This window comes from Rutilus rutilus, assembly GCF_951802725.1.
Source record: "Rutilus rutilus genome assembly, chromosome: 19".
NCBI lineage: Eukaryota > Metazoa > Chordata > Actinopteri > Cypriniformes > Leuciscidae > Rutilus > Rutilus rutilus.
The window spans coordinates 24,818,403-24,840,006 of record NC_140232.1 but is presented as its reverse complement, the minus strand read 5'-3'; the positions used below and the strand labels follow the sequence as shown (position 1 = coordinate 24,840,006).

General features: G+C 37.0%; 1 protein-coding gene across 1 annotated transcript in view; it reads left to right on the top strand.

Annotated features, from left to right (window-relative positions):
* Window positions 1-21,604, top strand: part of fcho1 (FCH and mu domain containing endocytic adaptor 1) — a 46,080-nt gene that overhangs the window by 14,604 nt on the left and 9,872 nt on the right. The window contains exons 3-15 of the mRNA XM_084390205.1: window positions 9,892-9,983; window positions 13,227-13,301; window positions 13,892-14,033; window positions 15,239-15,391; window positions 15,801-15,905; window positions 16,882-16,980; window positions 17,147-17,243; window positions 17,600-17,717; window positions 17,914-17,938; window positions 19,197-19,257; window positions 19,858-20,042; window positions 20,862-20,886; window positions 20,982-21,038. Of these exons, the coding sequence (XP_084246331.1) occupies window positions 9,892-9,983; window positions 13,227-13,301; window positions 13,892-14,033; window positions 15,239-15,391; window positions 15,801-15,905; window positions 16,882-16,980; window positions 17,147-17,243; window positions 17,600-17,717; window positions 17,914-17,938; window positions 19,197-19,257; window positions 19,858-20,042; window positions 20,862-20,886; window positions 20,982-21,038 (1,234 nt within the window). The remainder of the gene's footprint in view (window positions 1-9,891; window positions 9,984-13,226; window positions 13,302-13,891; window positions 14,034-15,238; window positions 15,392-15,800; window positions 15,906-16,881; window positions 16,981-17,146; window positions 17,244-17,599; window positions 17,718-17,913; window positions 17,939-19,196; window positions 19,258-19,857; window positions 20,043-20,861; window positions 20,887-20,981; window positions 21,039-21,604) is intronic.

The window sequence follows — 21,604 nt, the reverse complement described above, 5'->3', positions numbered from 1 at the left end:
GTTGGCAGTGCCTGTACACAACCATCATAAAATGAAAAAAATCCATCCAGTGTTTTTTTTTTAATCTTCTTATATGTTTTTCCCCTGTCTCAAATCAAGCCGACGCCCCTCCCACGATTGTTGATTGACAGCAGCGTTTCAACACAGACCCGCCCTCGCTCGTGAGCGAGCTGTCAATCATAGTCCGCGCGGACCGGCGCGGTCATTGTTGATACGCTGGAGCACTGTCTATGAGCTGAATGGCGTCTAAGCGATTGTGGTGTTCTGTTCTTGGGTGCAATAAGGAACACAGCAGTCATTTTGATGTTCCTAAATCCGAACCGCTGAAGACGCAGTGGCTGAGTTTGTTTTCGAAGGGAATATTCCCCACGATCAACGTCAATGCTTTCATGTTTGCGCGAATCATTTCACACACCAAACGAGGTCAGTATAAAGCTGGTTTTGCTAAGAAACTGCTCCTGAAAAAAGGATCGGTACCAACTATTCGTGTTCCTGCTGCACCTCCAGAAGAAGAAGTCAGTGTAACGTTTTATTAACCTTTATATTAATATTTATATTAATCTTCGCAAATCGCTTGCTGCACGCTTCACGATGAATGCGGCTGTGTACACTCAGGGTACATTACGGCATGTTTTCTATGTACGACGTTCTCAATATAATTCATAATCCCACGTTTATAATGAACAACGCGTTATGGTTATTGTGTTATTGTGTTACAAACGGTGTACGCACAGAACAGAGGGGCGGGGTGAGCAAAGCTCATTATCATTTAAAGACACATGCACTTAAACGCCGTGCTGAAAACAGAGCTGTTTTTGACCAGGTAAAATGAGTGTTTTCTTACAATACTAATGAGAATTTTTAATTAAAGTATATTACAAACTTTTAATTTAGACCCTAAAGAATCATATTAGCTTGTACAAAAATGGCATTATATGACCCCTTTAAAGAAATTAATTGTCATTCTAGTGTGTGTGTGTGTGTGTTTGCGTGTAATATGATCATAATTGTGTGTGTTTGTCTTGTTGTGTGTGTTCGTCCTGCTCTGACTGTTTCTTCAGCACTGAATAAAAACACCTGTGTGAAAAGACTGAAATGACACATTTGGGTAATTACTGAAAATGCATGATTAATTAAGTCTCTGAGAGGGAATTCACAATCGCAGTGATTAAGCACATTCCTTATTTAGCTCATACGTCTTCATCCTTACAACTGTCTTCAATCTGTTTTCTCCTCAGATGGAAAACAGGGCGTTCAGCAGGCTGTCAGATGTTGTCTCACAACAGAGAGCTCATTTAGCAGCCTAATCAGTTCATTTAGTTTCACTCTTACTGTTCTTTTTCAATTTTGCGAGCTTGGATGTAGATTTTTCAGTCTCACATTAAAGTATTCGTTAAGCTTTGGAAGATGAGGGTTTATTAGATCTAGAAAGTTGTTAAATGCGGTCATCATACTTTAATAGCTCTACAAAGCATGCATTTTCTCGCATTTGCTAGTGAAAATTACTTTGGCCACACCAGTGCGTGTGAAATATGCCACCTAAACCTCATGAACTTATCTAGTACCATCAGAAAAAACAAACATTATACGCAGATTACCTTTCACACTAAGACCATCCAGACTATTTTCCATCCAAATGAGAACGTTTTTTTAAATTCATTTATGGACACATGCATGGACGTTTCTGTCCATCGTTCTCATAGTGTTGTGCTTTTATAATTAATGTTTGAATGTGGAAAGTAATGTATAGTGTGTGAATGTTAATTGCATCTTTAATTTGGTCATGGATTAGTAACCCTCTGAGAGTGTCCAAACAAGTAACAGTATAATTAAGAATTCAAAAATAAGGTTCATGAATATTTATTATTCAAAACATAAGCCATGCCTTTATAATAGTAGAATTTGTTGATTAGTTACCTGATTAGAACACACTTAACAGTGTCTTCCTTTCAGCATATAAATTATGTTTACTGAGCAAATCATTATTTGTCCGTTCAGTTGGGTTTTGGGTCATGATCCATCAGTTCCACTGTCATAGAGAGGCTTTTTTGTCTTGTGCATGTAATCAACGAATAGCATTTCATTAAAAAAACAACAGAAGAACAAAGAACAGAAGTCAGAGAATTCCTCTAGTTAATGTATAGCCCTGTCTCCATCTCCAATTCAAGATAAACATCACTGATACACTGTATCTGTCTTATTGTCCCATTCGTGTGATTTAATCAAGACTCGTCTAGATAAAGGTAAAAGAGAGGAGGATGAAATACTTTAGGTCAGTCAATGATTTCCCTCTTTCTCACCTAAAAGCTAATGCAGTTATTCATCACAGGTGACAGGACTGGGCCATGTGTGTGTGTGTGTGTGTGTTTTACCCATAATGCACAGTCAGCAGTAAGACCATTACAGCCCCTTTGGAGGGAATTCTGGGAAATGAGCAAATAATCAAATATCCAACATACACATTGTTATGAACAATCTCATCCGAGATTCTGATGAAGATACAAATGATGATGAAAAAGAAAAATTCACTGAGAATTATTTTGATTCAGTTCTGAAAATTGTGACTTTATTTGATTCAATTTAGATTCATTCTATTTCAGTTATAGTGTAAAGTGTGCTTACATTTTCAGGGAAAAACATCCTCTCTCTTGTAATGCTCTAATTTATACAGAGCAGTATTTCAAATGGATTCAAATCTGTTTTCTTTCATAAAAGAATCAACTCATAAGAGCCATTTGTTTCAGGAATCTGTACATACAAGTTTTCTCACAGCCAAACTAGAGGTCTATAAAAGATAGATCTTGGGACTTTAAGAATTGATGTTGAGCAAGAAAAAAAATCAGCGCAGTCCTTCTCCTTCTCGAGCCATGGTGAACTCATCGACCTGCACTGACACTTGAATGTGAAAAGTTTTTTTGAGGGACTACAGTGTTCTGTTCTGTTGCTTGTCCTTTGTGTTTATTGGGTCTCACATGATTGCCTCATTGCCCCGAGCATCATGACACTGGAATGTCCTGCAATCTTCTAATTACAACTTCCATGAGACATGGCTTATTCATCAAACTCCATATTAGACCTTCTTACATGCTGCTTGTGTGTTTACAGCATAGGGTTAATTAAAATCAAGTGAGACTGGTTAGTTCTGCAGGCTAACACAGGTTATCATTGTGAAGTGGTGCTGTTGGATGTTCAGCCTCATGCTCAGACTGACTTTCAAAAGAGAAACACATAGACATGGCATGATGGGAAAGTTTTAAGTTGAAATGATTCTTGAATAGATTTATAAACACCTTTCAGAATATAGCTCTCAACACTAATGACTTAACACATTACAAACAGATGTTAGGGAATCCAGCTCTCTTAAAACTTAAAACCCCCTGTGGTGAAAATCAAGCTTTTAATGTTGTTTATGTCTATGTGGTGTTTTTAATAAGCTTTAAGACCATGTGCAAATTCATAAGTCAACACCATTGCTGAGTATTTTCTCTTTAAATCTACGGTGAACCAAAGACAGTCTGAAAAACGCGGTGAGAAATCGCTGGTGGTCTGTGACGTCACAAACTACTTTGTAACCAATCACGTCAAAGTGCCGACGGGCTTTAGCATATCATTAACAGCGAACTAGCAGGGGAATCGTGAAAGAAGCCAGGTTATCCCAGTATATTTTTCTGTTGATATGAAAAATCGGGTAGATTTAGCAATAGCAAGTGTATGATGGATATTACGAAGTTATGATGAACTATATGCCTGACTCCGAGATGCTGGACAGGAACATGGTTTGTGTAACATTAGCAATACATTATTAGCTGTTTGATAACGTATTCAAGCAAAAGGCTAATCATATTTTTCTGTTGATATGAAAAATCGGGTAGATTTAGCAATAGCAAGTGTATGATGGATATTACGAAGTTATGATGAACTATATGCCTGACTCCGAGATGCTGGACAGGAACATGGTTTGTGTAACATTAGCAATACATTATTAGCTGTTTGATAACGTATTCAAGCAAAAGGCTAATCATATTTTTCTGTTGATATGAAAAATCGGGTAGATTTAGCAATAGCAAGTGTATGATGGATATTACGAAGTTATGATGAACTATATGCCTGACTCCGAGAAGCTGGACAGGAACATGGTTTGTGTAACATTAGCAATACATTATTAGCTGTTTGATAACGTATTCAAGCAAAAGGCTAATCATATTAATTTCTGTTATGTGTCCGACATCAGCATTTACCTCAGGAAGTTGGCCGAGTGAATCTCTGAGCTGGTGGCGTGAGTGGAGGCGGGGCTAGTTAGCATATTTACATCTCGTGTCACAATGCATTTTATGTGTACTAATTTTGTCGTCGTTTATTATCATTATAAAGTGGATTTCATTTTTAACCTTATATTATTATGTTTTTTATTTGTTTTCATGTTGGTGCTTATTGTAATGCTTGTAAAGCACTTTAAGCTGCTTTTCTTGTGTGAAAGGTGCTATGCAAATATTTCATACATTAGAGTTAATGCATTTCTTATTACAATATTTTATTTATTTATAGTATTTATAATAATTGTATAATATAAAATATATATCAAAACTTTTCTCCACTTCCTTAGAGGAGAGGTCAAACTGATTTTTAACAGTCCTGGGACTTGTGATGAACAAGACAGAATACTTCAGCACCGACACACACGTATCGTATGCCCCTCACCTTATGGAATGAGCTGTCATGTGTCTCCCGCTCTCTCACAGTTTCCAGGGGAACCCTGTCGCTTTAGCAACTGCTATCTTGGTAGAGACACGTTAATACCGAGCGGATTGGAGTTCCTCTTTCAACACCTGCAGCTCTGCTTAATGTCATCGCAGCCAAGCTTATGCTTTGTTTCTCGCTCCCTGTCTGTCATGCTTCAAACATAAAGCGTCCTCTGTGGCGGCATCACGTTAGAAAAGGTGAATGGCAGATACTGCTGTATGCTTTGCAAATGAACTTCAGGGAATGAAGCTATGAAAGAACAGACTGTCATCACATGGGCCATCATTCCACATGCTTTCAGCACTGAATTCTGACTGAGGAATCCAGGGGAAAATCCAGTCTGTTTAAGCCTGCCTGATTGTTGTTTACCGTCCTGTATATAAAAAGAAAGAGGGAAGTGAGAGAAAGAGGCAGAATAGAGTGAGAGAAGGAAAGACGGCTTTAGAAGGGGTGCTGTTGTACCTGTGCTGTGTGGGCAGAGCGGAGAGAATCATGGGAGATCAGCTTTCCAAAGGGGTCAGGTTTCAACAAGCATACTGGCTACACAACAAACATCAGCTGTTGTTTTTCATTTCGTTCTAACATTGAAATTACATGTTGGTTGCAACTGGTCCATTTGGTCCAACTGTTGTTTTGTGACCAGGGTTCTTTAAACAGCACTATACTGTGAACAAGTACAGCATAAAAGGCTGAAACTGAACACCAGAAGGGTCCATGGGTAACTGATACCTAGTCTGGATTTGACTATAGTGCCACAGGAACATAAAGCATAAAGTGATCCCCACATTTTCAGTAACCATTTTTTTTTTTTTTTTCATATAGGGATTTTAAATAATTTTTCAATAAAATCTTAAACTTAACGAACCACAACATTTGATTCAAAGCAAAAGTATATGATTGATTTATTTGGTTCAGGTCTCTTTTGGCACTTCACCTCACTATAGAATTGTCGCAGCTCTCTGATTGGCCCATATCTATTTGGATAACCTCTACTTTTCCTTGTGGGACACAAAAGCTTGACATCTGACCTGCTTTTTTGTATGATCTGCAGTTTTTTTCTAAAAAGATCTAAAAAGATTCAGTTCTTCAAAATCAAGCTTTTAATGTTGTTTATATGTCTATGTGGTGTTTTTAATATGCTTTAAAGGGGTCATATAATGGTACGTGCACTTTTACAAGTTGATTGTACTGAAATGTGTGTTGGCAGTGCCTGTACACAACCATCATAAAATGATAAAAATCCATCCAGTGTTTTTTTTTTAAATCTCCTTATATGTTTTCCAATCTCTCAAATCAAGCCGTTCGACCTAGTGACGTCACACGGTCGGATGCCCCTCCCACGATTGTTGATTGACAGCAGCGTTTCAACACAGACCCGCCCTCGCTCGTGAGCGAGCTGTCTGTCATCATAGTCCGCGCGTCATTGTTGATACGCTGGAGCACTGTCTATGAGCAGAATGGCGTCTAAGAGATTGTGGTGTTCTGTTCTTGGGTGTAATAAGGAACACAGCAGTCATGTTGATGCCTGATATATGGTTATTGTGTTATTGTGTTACAAACGGTGTACGCACAGAACAGAGGGGCGGGGTGAGCAAAACTCATTATCATTTAAAGACACATACACTTAAACGGCGTGCTGAAAACAGAGCTGTTTTTGACCAGGTAAAATTAGAGTTTTCTTACAATACTAATGAGAATTTTTAATTAAAGGGGTCATATAATGCCATTTTTGTACAAGCTAATATGATTCTTTAGGGTCTAAATTAAAAGTTTGTAATATACTTTAATTAAAAATTCTCATTAGTATTATAAGAAAACACTAATTTTACCTGGTCAAAAACAGCTCTGTTTTCAGCACGCCGTTTAAGTGTATGTGTCTTTAAATGATAATGAGCTTTGCTCACCCCGCCCCTCTGTTCTGTGGGTACACCGTATTAGACATTAGGCTTGTTTGAGATGCGCCTTGCCTCGCCTGAAATGTATGCGAGAGTAGGCGGCTGCAGTGAGAGGAGGAGTGAAAAAAGAGCAGGCAAGCCGGACAGTTCTCTCTTCACGCAGTGGATCTGACACCTGTGAGATCAAAGATGGATATCGCGGGATTCACGGGATTCACGCTCGTGCACAGTGTTGCCAATAAACTGGATGGAATTTAAGTTCTGTTGCTTCTATATGAAAATAAATAAAATGAACAAGACACCCAAAGTACTTGTTATTTAATTCCATTCCAAATACATGTTTATCAATATTTTTTTCTTTAATACAGACGTGTTTTTTTTTTTTTATTGTTTTTTTTTTTATAAAAAAATAAATTGCATAACCCAAAGAGATCGCACTGTCAGATAGTTTGGGAATATTCACACATAACATAGGCTATACACATAAAACATGATATTAGAGTTTTAAAATCAAACATTTTAAAAGACAACAATACATCGCAGTTGTTTAAACCAATGAGCATTAAGCTGTGTCGTCAGTAAGTCGTTTCCCATCATGCTTTTGATCAGCGCAGTCGGTGGAGAGCAACTGCGCCCGACTGCAGAATCCGGCACGTGCGCCTTGCGCTCGCGAGAGATTTTTGACGTACGTCAGCATGACATCAGAGCAAGGCGGACCGCACTCGGACACATTTCTAACCGGCATGCATCTCGCGGTGATCACCGGTGATCGATTCTGCGCAGATTTTGCTCATCTCAAACAAGCCTATTCTCTGACCGTATCTAACACAATAACCACGTGTTATTCGTTATAAACGTGGGATTATGAATTATATTGAGAACGTCGTACATAGAAAACATGCTGTAATGTACCCTGAGTGTAAACCTTACATGCATTCATCGTGAAGCCTGCAGCAAGGTTTGCAAATTTCGCAAAGATTAATATAAATACTAATATAAAGGTTAATAAAACATTACACTCACATCTTCTGGAGGTTCAGCAGGAACACGTTGGTACCGATCCGTTTTTTCTCGTTTGTGAAGCTGTCTGGTGTGAAATGATTCGCGCAAACATGAAAGCACAGACAATCATGGGGAATCCCCGTGAGGGAATCCCCGCGTCAATCCTTTGGGCATATGCTTCAAAAACAAAACTCAGCCACTGCTTCTTCAACGGCTCGGATTTAGGAACATCCAAATGACTGCTGTGTTCCTTATTACATCTAAGAACAGAACACCACAATCGCTTAGACGCCATTCTACTCCAGCATATCAACAATGGCGGACTACTGTCACAGCTTGCTCAGGGCGGGTCTTGTGTTGAAACACGGCTGTCAATCACAATAGCGGGAGGGGCGTACGATCTTATGACGTCACAATATCGAACGGCTTGATTTCATAGATGGTCAAACATATAAGGAGATTAAAACAAAACCACTGGATGGATTTTTATCATGATAGGATGGTTGTGTACAGGCACTGCCAACAGACATTTCAGTGCAATCAACTTGTAAAAGTGCATGTACCATTATATGACCCCTTTAAAGTATATTACAAACTTTTAATTTAGACCCTAAAGAATCATATTAGCTTTTACAAAAATGGCATTATATGACCCCTTTAAAACAAACCATGTGCAAATTCACAAGTCAACACCACTGCTGAGTATTTTCTCTTTAAAACTGCAGTGAACCAAAGACAGTCTCAAAAACGCGGTTTGAAATCGCTGGTGTTTCTGACGTCACAAACTGCCTTATAACCAAACATGTCAACGTGTGATCGTCAACGAGTGGATCTCTGAGCTGGTGCGAGTGAGTGGAGGCGGGGTAATTTACATATTCATAGAACCGCATATACTAAATGAAGCAAGGGTGTAGAGTTACATTCAAGCTATTTTAAGACAATCATTTTTTTTCAAGGAAAAAACATTTGAATGTCATTTTGATGATCAAAGATGAGTTAAAAGGGCTAAAATAGTTGATTACAGGAGGACTTTAAGTAAGTGACAGTTTTTAAGAGAAAAAGTGCACAAAAGTCTTTATCTGCAATACTCGTACTTGACATCAACATAATGGTTCCCCTTAAAATTTGTATAGAATTCACACCTTTGCAGTAGATTGTTGGAATCAGGTTTTGTTTAGTTGGCCCTGTCCAGTTTCTATCTTTGGACAGTGGGAATTTTGTCAGTCCGTCTTATACCTGGGAAGTTCTTTCTGTGGTTTGGAGATATTTATGGCCACTGACTTCTCAGGTTCTGTAATTTCTTTCTCTCTCTCCTTTGTTGACATTTCTCTGTCTGCTAAAAGAAAGGGGGCTATTTTTATACTTGCTAACTTTGACCGCAGGATGTGCTGTTACTTTGTTCCAAAGGTTATCATCTGAGGATCTCCCCTACTGGGCCTTGGCCTTTGAGGGAAGTCTGGGGAGAAGTGTTGTGCTCCTTGCTCACGTTGCATGTTTTGCACACACTGCTGTGCTATTCTTTTGTTGTTGTGTTTTCATTACACCAGACATCCCACCCTACAGAAACTCATTTCCGGAAGTTAGCGCGCTATATTGTATTATATTATTTGTATGATTCTTTTTTAATCATACAAATTAAGTATGATAAAAGTATTATTTCCTTAAAAAGATGTATTTCTGTAAATGACTGTCGAGATTTTCAGCTGTGTATTTCACAACCAGAGGGATGAGGGTTTGGCAGGTTATTCTCTGAATGGAATTTTTCCACATCGGTGGACAATAAAAGAAAAACGCTTGGTTTGTTTTTGTTTGTCTTTGATTTGATTCAGTGTCTTTTATGCCAAAAACAAAACAAAAAAACACAGAGTCAGACGGTCATTCTTACATTGCATTTCCTAAAATAGAGGTAACATGTACAGTAACATGAGTAACATAAGAGTAATATGGTTTAACTTTTATTTACTTTTCGTTGCATTTTTCAATTGGAAAAAAGTCAATTTTGGAACCTGTCCAGTCAGCAGATTTTTATTTGTTCCTTCTCTTGGTTTATTGTAGTTCTCCCTCTTAAGTGTTCTGAAAATTATAAGAAGTTTGTAGAAATACTGCACATATTTTGTTCCTGCTATGGCTCACAATCGACACCCCAGCCTTCCAAGTTCCTCTTGCTATTTTTATTTTGACACATTCTAATGATGATTGATTTTGCACACACTACATGAATGTGCCTTATGCTGGTGTTTTTGTTTGTTCACAGGGAGAGAAGAACGCAGGCTTTGACGTTCTCTACCACAACATGAAGCATGGACAGATCGCCACCAAAGAGTTGGCTGAGTTCGTGCGCGAGAGGTGAGGTGTTGTTTTGGGAGGAGTTGTCATGGTGATGGGTAGGAGGGGGGATATGGTGTAACTGGTACTGACAGGAATGTGGCATGGAATTTGTTTTCTACTCCTCACTTCGTGTGTTTGTAACTCAGCTGTAGCTGTTGTATTTTTGATAAGTTACATCAAAGTGGAATATTCATGTTATAATATTTTGATAATGTCTTACGTTATGCTGTATTGTACTGTACGTTGTTACTGTCGTATGTGATTTTATTGTATCTTAGAAAGTAATGTTACACTCTTACGTTAAATTACATTACATCTCATTTAATGTGACATGACATGCTGGGGTGCATGACATGTATTATCTGATCATATTACGTTATTCTGCGTTTTGTTAAAAGAGATGTTTTGTCGTATTTGATCTTATGTGATGTTAGATTACATTTATCGACTTTATTTTGTGTTAGTGTTTTTTTTTGTCTTATTGTTACATTACATTATGCTACATTATGTTACATTAATGTGTTTTATCTTATTTGATTTATTGTATCTTACATATTGTTACATTACCTTATGTTGTTACATCACATTATTGTGATGTTTTGTCTTATATGATGTTACATGATGTTTTCCTTTGCTGTTACATTTTTGGTGTAATGTTTTGTCTTATACAGTATAATGTTATATTATGTTATGCTACATTACATTACTGGAATGTTTTCTTATTTGATATTATCTCATATAATGTTACATTATGCTACATAATATTATGTTATAGTCTTATTTGAACTGATCATGTGATGTTACATTACATTTTGCTATGTTGTGCTGTTTTGTCTTATTATTATTTAATGTTACATTAAGTTATGCTACTCTAATATTTTGTCTTATTAGTAATAACAGCAAATTATGCATAATTACAAGCAACAAACCTTAAACCAAACCCTAATTATATAGTAAGTACATGTTGTTATGAATATTACTCAGTACTTAAAATGTAAAAAAATACTGTAACAAGGGTACCTTAAAATAAAGTGTAGCCTAATATTACATTACAGTAACAACGCAACATACACTGTAAAAAAAGATTTTTTGGTGAAGTAAATACTACTGAAAAAAAACAATGTAATTTCCATGAAAAAGTTAGTTCAGGCAAGAATTTACAAAACGAAGTAAATTCCATATCAGTACTTAATTCAAGCGAGTAGAAATTAAAGCGTAAATATCAACTCAATAAAATTAAGTAAAAATTACTCAACTTTTCTGATACTGGGGTTCCCATCATGCACTGGACCTTGAATAATTAATGAGGTTAATTTTTCACTGGTTTCCAGCTGTATTTACACTGTTTTATCATTGCTTTTGTTGTTAGGATTAGTAACTTGCCATTTTGTGACATTTGGAGTACATTTTCTGCTCAAAATGACACATTCAAACACAAAAACGATCCATCAAATGTTACCGTCATTGTGTATTGTCTACCAAGTATTGAAATCTTTGCATTCACATGATGCTTAACATCTGACATGCTATAGTATAAATTACTTAGATAATCTAAGTAAAGCACATACTATAAATGACTGATATAATTCAATATTATTGTTTGAGTGAAATGTAATGCAAAGGAAGTTTCAACTAAATCGATATTAATCAACCTTTTACTAGCCAAGTTAAAGTTACTTATTTTCTTTGTTACGTTCACTTAACTAGGTTAAGTAAAGTTTACTTAATTCCATATTCCAAGTAAATTTTACTTAAAGATTTCTAATTAAAGCTACTGATAAATATGTTTAGGTTTTTACTTGGCAAAGCTTTGTAAATTTACTAGCATTTTCTGAGTGGAAAAAGTTGCCTAGCTTTTTAAATTTTTTTCAGTGTAGCGTAGCATAATGTAATGCTATGGCTGATATCATTTTTGCCCAGTTTCACAGACAAGGTTTAAGCTTAGTCCCAGACTAATATTCATGTTTGAGCTGTTTTAACTGAAAGCAACTTGCACTGACATAATCTTAAAATATGTAAGTGCCATTGTTTTGTCTCAAGATGTACACCAGTAATGTGTTTTAAGGCATATTTAAAAAAGCTTCTTGAATGTCCTGATTGAACTAAGGCCTAATCCTGGCTTAATCTAAGCCCTGTCTGTGAAACCGGGCCTGTATGTAATCTTTTTTCATATGACATATTATCTTTTGCTTTTTTGCTCGAATTACTCTCTCTGTTCCATTACTTGCTTTCTCCACACCACAGTGCTGTCTTTCAGCACACAACACCGGAGTGTCAAAACACACTAACCTGAGAGGAGCAGAGCAGTCAACAAAGTGCTCACTGTCCACCCATACACATCCACAAATGCAAGGCAGTGCAGAAGTCAGAAATGCTTTGTGTATGCAGTGGATGAAACAGATGAAGAAAGATCTATCGTTTCACCCTTCCACTGACAGCATATGTGGGACGTGTGAGCATTTCTTTTGGTCTGTAGTAGACACTTGAGTTGGAGCTAATTGCAATAATTAAAATGAAAACTCCATAATGACTCTCTCATTCTTCAGAGAGAACAGAGACTATTTAGAGCTCCGCCAAGCCCACTGCCAACTTTCATAGTCTCCTCTATCCGTTATAATAGAGTTGGATGCAGGCACCCTCCGTCATGGACTAGAGGACTAAATTGTATTTTTTTGTGTGTGTGTTAGAAATCTGTCCAGGAAAGCCCTGGAGGAGAGTGCTGAGAAACTGAGAGAGACAAATGCGTCCCTGATAAAAGCATAGCTTGTGCAATAAATTACATAAATCAATTTTCCAAAAGGCCATTTTGTATCTACTCAGGACATTGTGCCTCAAAGTGTCTCTGTTCCTTGAAGAATCTGACTTGACCGTCCCTACAGAAAGCAAAATTTCACTTATAAGAATCAAATAAGATGATAAGGCCAACAATATAGCCCATGGCAATGTCATAATAATGACAGCATCCTTTTCCACAACAAAAAAGCTTGGCTTATTGAGAAGGCAGATCACACAGTGGTTGATAAGAAATATTTGGTGTTTTCAGCTGTGGCAACTATGAACTGCTATGTTTTTAATGTTATCTTGCATCAGTTTTAGTCCTGATGTGTACCATTGCGAATATAAACACTTAGCACCCAGCACTGAAGAATTGTTTGTGAACTTTGAAGCATTAATGTTGGTGCTTAATCACTTTAGTGTGAAAGTATTTTTGCGAAGCGATTACCTGCTGACACTTTGTGTGTATTTGTGTTTGCATTTAAGGGCAGCCATTGAGGAGACTTACTCGAAATCCATGAGCAAACTCGCCAAGATTGCTAGCAATGGAAGCCCTCTTGGGTGAGTGATTTCATTGCTGTTATTATGAGAGTATTATGTGTTGAAAATCACCATTACCTTCGGATTTATGTCACCTGGAGATGAACAAAACATTGAAAAGATTTCTCTTGAAAAGAGTCCTGCTGCTGGCTTACAGATACTTATCAGCAGGGAGATTCAAGTGAATTGCATGCAAGTATTTTGATTTTGTGCATGAGTACATGTTGCTGTGTGTAACTGGACGAAAAGTCATTGCTATGGTTAGCTCTTTCCTCTGCTTCCTTCACCTCACTTCCTGTCTGCACAAGCATGTGCTAGAGTAGTTGTCAAAACAATCACGCAGTGCTCTAACAATGTAAAAACTGACTTTGCAAAGATGCGAAGTTAGCATAGAGTCAAATTCGTAAAGAATTACGAGCATAAATACAAAGCTAATAGAAATGTAAACTTTTTATTTGGCCATGCAGATTTTATATAATTTTTATGTTTGAAAAGAGGTAGACTTACAAAGACATGGAAACCTGTTGTTTTTCTAATACTGCTGTGCTGTAAAAAAAAAAAAACTGAGTGGCTTATTCATTAGCATCTAACCACCTGCTTCAATTTTCCAGCACGTTTGCCCCCATGTGGGACGTGTTTCGTGTGTCCTCGGACAAAGTGGCCCTCTGCCACCTGGAGCTCATGAGGAAGATGAATGACCTCATCCGTGACATCAGCAAGTACAGCGAGGAGCAGGTCAAAATTCACCGCAAGGTAAATAAATTGCTTTTTAAATGGATAGAATCTTTTCACATGCCTTTGATAAATAACTGGCCAGTACCCACAATTGTTCATCGCTGGTTTGTTTTTCATTAAGTGTCCACCGCAATATTTCCGATCCCCTGCAGTACTTCAGTCTGATGTGAACGAGTGCATTGAGTTCTAATGTTGCGCTTAAAGTCTTGATTGTAAGGTACAACGGGGTTAAACTCGCACCGGGGTAAAAGTGCCTTTGATTTTCTTTTCCTCTAAACCGGCACAAAAACTTTCCGCAGCACTTTACAAAACATCTGCTTTTCAAGATGCACGTGGAAATTTGTCTGATCGTGGGCAGCAGCGCAAAGTTGATTCTGCTGTAATTTGATCTAATATTTGGTGTTTTAATATTTTGTAAATTTAAGTAGCAAACGAGAATCGCTAAAATTATTTAGAGGTCTTATTAAGGATTTTCAATTTTGTTCAAGCTAATTAAATAACGGAAGAATATGTAAAAGTATGGTATTTGGGGGTAGGGTAAAAGGCACCGAAAGGCACAATAATTAAAATTATTATAAACAGCCTGCTGACTTTTCCATTTGTTGACATGACATGGTTAGATTCAGATGGTAAGTTGGGTGTGTCAACCATATTTATAATGAAACCATCATATTTATAAATATGATATCTATCAATCATATCATATAATAAAATATAATGTATTGTTACTGTAAATCTATATTTAATGATTATGGAATCTGCTTTCAGAATCTTTACTTTTAAAAATAATGTTTTGTTTCTGTATTTTTTAAATATATTTTTATATTAACAAATTGTAATTAAAGTATATTTATTGGACAAAACTGAATTATTTTATTTATCAAAATAAACAGAAAATAGTACACACTTTGCTAAAGTGGTTGTTTTGAACAAGTATTAACTTTTTAGTTAAAGTATTTGCATAAATAATGTGTGCCTTTTGCCCCGTGTGTAGGGTAAAAGGCTCTTGCCACCTCATATGTTTATACGATTTTTAAACAAAATAAACCACTTTTATGATTTATTTTCACGCAAAATCTGTTGCTCCATCAATGTTCAATCCAATTTTTTTTTTTTTTTTTTTTGCAATCAAACACTATGGGAGAAGTCAAAAGCACATTTTTCTTAAGGTGAGCCTTTAGCCCCGTTGTACCCTATATTTAACCATGTTGTGTCTTGTGTAGACGAAAGAGGAAGTGATTGGTACTCTGGAGTCAGTGCAGTCTCTTCAGGTGCAGAACGCCCACCTGCAGAAGGCCAGAGAAGGCTACCACAGCAAGTGTGTAGAGCTGGAGAGACTACGCAAAGAGGGAGTGCCTCAGAAAGAGCTGGAAAAGGTGCTTATGTTTGAGAGAGTCCAAAGAAGTTCAAATTTAAGTTATTCACAGATTTGTTGGACTTGAGACCCGGGTCAGTTTGATTTATGAAGCAGTTTTGTGAACCATGTCAACTGATTCATTGAAAAAGCACAATTTGTTAACGACGCTGCCATTACTACTTTTGGCAGATGTCAAGATTCTCTCAAAGTAATGACTTAAACTTTGAATTGAAGTTTAAAAGCATGAAAAAAGCGAGCAGGTGCACAATTCTTCATGATTCTTGTGTTCCACTGAAGAACGAAAGTCTATGAGTTAAAGTTTGGATTGACTTGACTGCAGCTTGTTAATTTTTTGGTTGAACTAATCCTTTAAGCTGGTAGCCTTCTTGCAATATATTTTTTTCATCTGCCTGTTTCTCTGTTCTCAGGCTGAGCTGAAATCGAAAAAGGCAGCTGAGTCATTTACAGGGTCTATAGAGAAGTTTAACCGTGCTGGAGGAGACTTTGAACAGAAAATGAGTGAATCAGCACAGGTTGGTGATTTGACAGTTGAGGGTTTTTTCCCATCCCTGCTGAGCGCATTTGTCGCGTATGTGAAACTTCATTAAAGCAGATAATAAGCCAGGTTAGCTCGAAAGTTATCATAATCAAGACCTTCGGAGCAATTTCAATGAGCTCAATAAAGCCATGTGAAGTTACCATGACTACGAGGGCCATTAAAGCAGTCTGTTTGACAAAATGATTACATGCCTTCAGTCTATTTCTGCCTGATGTTGACCTGCATGAATAATTTGAGAGCGAAGGATGAATCTGTAAAATGCAAGAGAAGTCCTGACCTCACTCTGAGAGCACTGGAGTCATGGGATCCCCTTAATTAGGGCATCAACAATAATCTTAAAATTATAGAGGCTGACCACTTCTGTTACTCAAGCAAAATCTAAACATTTCCAAAAAAAAAGGATCAAATATTGAAGCAAGACCTTGAGAAGATTTATATAATTAATATATGACGGTAATGACAAAAAGTTATATTGTTTTGTTAACCGCTTTAAAGCAGTAAGGAGATTGTGCTATATTGTGAAGATTCACAATACTACTGTTTGGGGTTAATACGATTTTTATTTTTAAGAAATTGATACTTTTATTCAGCTAGGAAGAATTAAATTGATCAAACAAGAAAGATTTTTTACATTGTTATCAAACTTTTCTAATTCATAAATTCTGTTATTTTGTGCTTTCTATTCATCCAATCCTGATTAAAATGTTTCCTGGTTTCCACAAAAATGATTAAGAATAACCATTTTCAATATTGATAATAATAAGAAATGTTTCTTGATCACCAAATCAGCATATCAGAATGATTTATGAAAGATCATGTGACACTGAAGACTGGCTCAGAAATAAAGTATATTAAAGTAGAATTCAATTTTTAATATTGAATCACAATTTTACTATTCTACGTTTTAAAAACTTTACCGACTCTTTACATTTATCCTTCCACATCTGCAGAAATTTCAGGACATTGAGGAGGCTCATTTACGGCAGATGAAACTACTGATCAAAGCGTATTCGCACTCCATTGAAGACACACACGTACAGGTTGGGCAGGTATGGCTCGCATTCACTCTTGAGATTTTACCTACTCCTATATTCTGTTTGATTACTGATATTGTGCTGAAAACTGTTCAGACGAATAGGCTCTGAGGCTCAGTTGTTCTAGTCAGCATGGTCTCGATTAGCTGTGCTTGATGAAATCTTGTTCTATCACCTTTAGGTCCATGAGGAATTCAAGCAGAACGTGGAGAACATTGGTATTGAGAACCTCATTCAGAAGTTTACAGAGCAGAAGGGAACAGGAAAGGAGAGACCCGGTGAGTCACAGACGTATAAAACACTTTTCGGTTACATCTATCATTCCAGATAAACTTTCTGGTTTCTCAGACATAGATAAAGGCCGGCCAAAGATGAAAATGGATTTTTCAGTATGCTCTAGGACCAGGCTGAATTTATGTGTAAAAACTCGCCCCAGAAGAAATTAGAAATGTCTAATAAAATATTCAGCACATTTGATTGATTGACTTTTATATTGCATTTCTGTTTTACTGGATAATAATGCATTGAAAATCATTCATCTGCAAATTTCAGATTTTGCCATATAGTGACTTTCAGAATGTAATGCTGTGCCCCAAACTTTCGTTAAATACTGTGTTGTATGTGTGTGGATTAGGTCCAGTAGGGTTTGAGGAGTATCTGTCCTCCCTGGTATCTGAGAACAGTAAAAAGAGTCGGGCTAAAGCCTTCAGGATCCCCGGCTTAGGAAAGAGAGACAAGGAACCCGATTCAACGTGAGTCATGCATTCATATGAAACGCAATACATTTAAATGTTATAGATCAAGGCCGTGACCAACATAGACTTTCAGAGTAACACCCACAATAATTCACAACAGCGGTTGATCAAAATGAGTTTTTCAGTGACCAATTCTTCTAGATTCTTATATACTGAATAACGAAGAACTTTTCATACCTCTTTTGTCCTCTAGGGATTCAGCTGTGGCAGATGCTCTTGTGAGTTCTCATAACACACACACAAACACATGTTTGTTTCACAATATTAGTGAGGACATCACATTGCATAGATTTCCATTGATTTTATATTAGGTTACCGTTAACCCAATCATACCCGTAAACCTACCCATCACAGAAACATTAGATTTAAATAAAAACATGTTTATGGTCTATTTATAAGTCCTTTCAACTAGTGAGGACCAGAAAAATGCTGTCATAATATTTCACTATATAAGTGAGGACATTTGACCATCATAAGTATAGCCAAACCTGTGTACACACACACACACTATTGATTTTACACTTACAGAACAGGTTCAGGTTACTAGTCATGTATTATCAGCTGTTCTTGGTTAAACTTCTGCAACTCTTCTTAGAGCACCTGAAAAAGTCTCATCTCAAACAGTTGTTAGTTTATTAATACGCATACACAGACCATAGATGTTGTATTAGTGAGGACCTCTCAAAGACTGATATAAGGACCTCTGAAAGACTGTAATAATTCAGTGAGTGAGTCAGATGTTGATTAAATATACTGTTGCAATGTTGCATTCAGTGAAGGATAGGTCAGACTGATTCAAACCCATAAATCCTAACCTTCTGAGTCTTTTTGAATCATTCATTAGGAGAACTTAAATAATCATTTGTTAGTTAATCAAATTACACTGCTTATGATGTATATGTTTTATGCACTAAAAAGAAACTGCTCACAAGAGTCATTTGTTGGTGAATCTACATCATTATGCTGTATGATTGATTTTGTCAGATTTAGCTACCTTCTAAGGACAGATAAACCCTTCTCCACAAACACACACAGACATACTGTCCACTGTTTGAATGTAAGTTCACATGTGTGTTTGGAAAACTGAAGACTCTTTTTCTACACAGACCTCAGTGTGTATGAGAGAGTGACGTGTCTGGCATGGTCTGGTTACCTCATTAAGCTATATTTAACCTTGTCAATACTGAGGGTGTTTAATGAATGCCTAATACCCCACTGACTGCCAGAGATCCTACATAAACACACACTTGTTACGGGCTGTTATGTAAGACTTCAGCTTCAGTCAGACTCTCTTAAAACATTAGGGCTGTTTTAATGTGATCCATGGCAACAGCATTTGTATGTTTATGAGGGAAAGACAGACCACATGCACGCTACAGACCTGCAAAGATTCATCACTCTGTCAGCTGATGTCCTCTGCCTTTAAATGTTGTTTCTTATTGTGAGCTTGTGCTGTCTGTTTGTGCTTGTGTGTAGAACTCACCCCTCGAAGTGGACGACGAGGGCTTTGTCATACGTGCAGACGTCAACCAGAATGATATCCTTCAGAATAAACCATCAGGCATGGATGCAGTGAGAGTGTACAGTGTGCGTGTGCAGAAGTGTGTATGTGTGTTTCCATAAGTTTGAGACCACTAGTAAAAATGCTTAAATTCAGTTTAATACATTTATACTATCAGCTGTTGACATGAAGAAATTGACTTGAATTTGAAGATGTCTTAGTATTCAGTTTGTTCCTCTTTTGTTCTAAATGAAGAAGCACTCAATCTGCATTAACTTCACAAGTTTTAAAACATGATAACGATTGAAAAAAATGATCAAAAGAGCATCTTGTACGGCACTTGTTTTCATTATGGCTTCAGACTTTTGGACCATAATGAGGGTCTGGTGTTACTCTTAGATTCCTGAGAAGTTAAGTTCATTGTGAGGGGTGTTTAAGGATATGAAACTCAGTAGTGTCCCGAAATATGTTGTTCATTTGTGCAGTTTATTTATTCAGAACAGCTGTGTTTGTACATTTGCACTCATGTCTATTTGTGTCCGTGTGTGTTTTCTGGTCCTTCTTTGTACCTGTGTGTGAGTACATGTGTATCCTGTATGGTGTCTGGATTTGCTCCTTAACAGCATTGCTCTCTACGTTGTTCTGCTGAGGAGAAGGAGGGAAATTTTTACTCCAGCGACTCGGATTTCGATGATGAAGAACCCAAAAAATTTCACATCCAGATCCGACCGGTTGCCAGCAGTAACCGTAGCAACTCAGCAGCCAATGAACTGGAGCTGAAGGCCACAGTGGGGGCGTTGACCCTGCCCCCTAACAGAGCGGTAAGAGATGGGGGTATTTAATCTTTGATAGCTGACATGAGACTTATGATAGACTTTTATAGAGAGTCATTATACTTAAACCTGTGTGTGTGTGTACATATTTACAAACTTTTTGTTAGATGTGATAAATCTATCTATCTGTATATATATATATATATATGTGTGTGTGTGTGTGTAAGTGTGTTTTATATTATTTATTTATTTTTACATATACTATATAAAAGATATATAAAGCTGTTTATTCTACAAGTTGAGATCAAAAGACTAGCCGAATAATACTCACATTGTCTTGGTAATCTCCCCTGCTATCTGACATTTTAGTTTCTCAATAACTTAATCATAGGTGACAAATACACTCACAAAACATATGATGTATTTTTCACTCAAAAATGGCAAACTAAACTGCTTTAATATGATTGGCTGGCTTTATACAACTTCTGTTAGTCAGGGTGCACAAGATTTTACTAGTTTGCCAGTCATGTCTATAAAATGATCTAAAATTAGCTCTTTGAGACAATCAGTCACTGTATTTGTCCACGGTTGTGAGTTTTAGTAGAATCAAATCTTTGAAAAATATTGATTTTATATTAATATATATTTATGTCTAGTGTTGTTTTTCTATATAGTTTTTTCAGAAAACCTACACCTAGACACACGTTAAAGCAAAATGATGCATCAAAAATGGCAAGAGAGGAAAGTCCAGTGTGTCATATAATTTGTTTAGGAAAATAAATGAGACCGCAAATCATGAAAAATATGGAGCAAAACATTGACTAAATAGTAGTAATGACACTTTATTTCATTCATCCCATCCTGTAGGTGTCAGTAAAGAAGCAGCTCTCAAGTAAGTTCACTTATATTGCTCTTTATATCTCAGACAATATTTGTGTATGTATGTTAGTGTGGATATTTCTCACGTGTCCTCTTCCTCTGTTACAGGGAACTCCAGTTCAGCAGGTCGATCTGAAGGGGAAGGGGAAAGTGTTCCCCAGAGAGGTCGGTCACACTTCTCAGACGTCAACTTCTGTGCTCTTACAGCCAGAGTTATGATCATTAATTTTTCATTGCTCATGCAATGTTCCTGTGAATGTTCCTGTGATTTCAGCCAGCCATCTCAAATGGCCACAATGACACAGACATGTCCCACCTCCTGTGTCTACATTAATAGATGTCGTTATCTCACAAACAGCTCAATCTGACACCTTAATCACAGCAATCTGCAATCCAGCTGACCTTGGGGTCAGCGGCATGCATCATAACAGCACTGTCATTATTGTCTTATATTGACCGACTGATCTCTGGTCAGCTGAATTGCTGTAATTACTGCCTCAGAATGAGCTCTATTTTTGTATCGTGGGTTTTGACAATAATAGCTGGAAACAATTTGGTGTGTGGTTTGAAGAAAAAGGTTTAAGGCTGTCTTCCTCCCAGGCTGGCTATTACTCAAACTTATTTGCAGAGATTAGTCATGTAGAGGAATGGTACTATTTTGATAGTACGTGGTTTGAACAACTTTATGATTAAAATTTGTTATATTTATTACTCAGTAATTGTGCTGCACA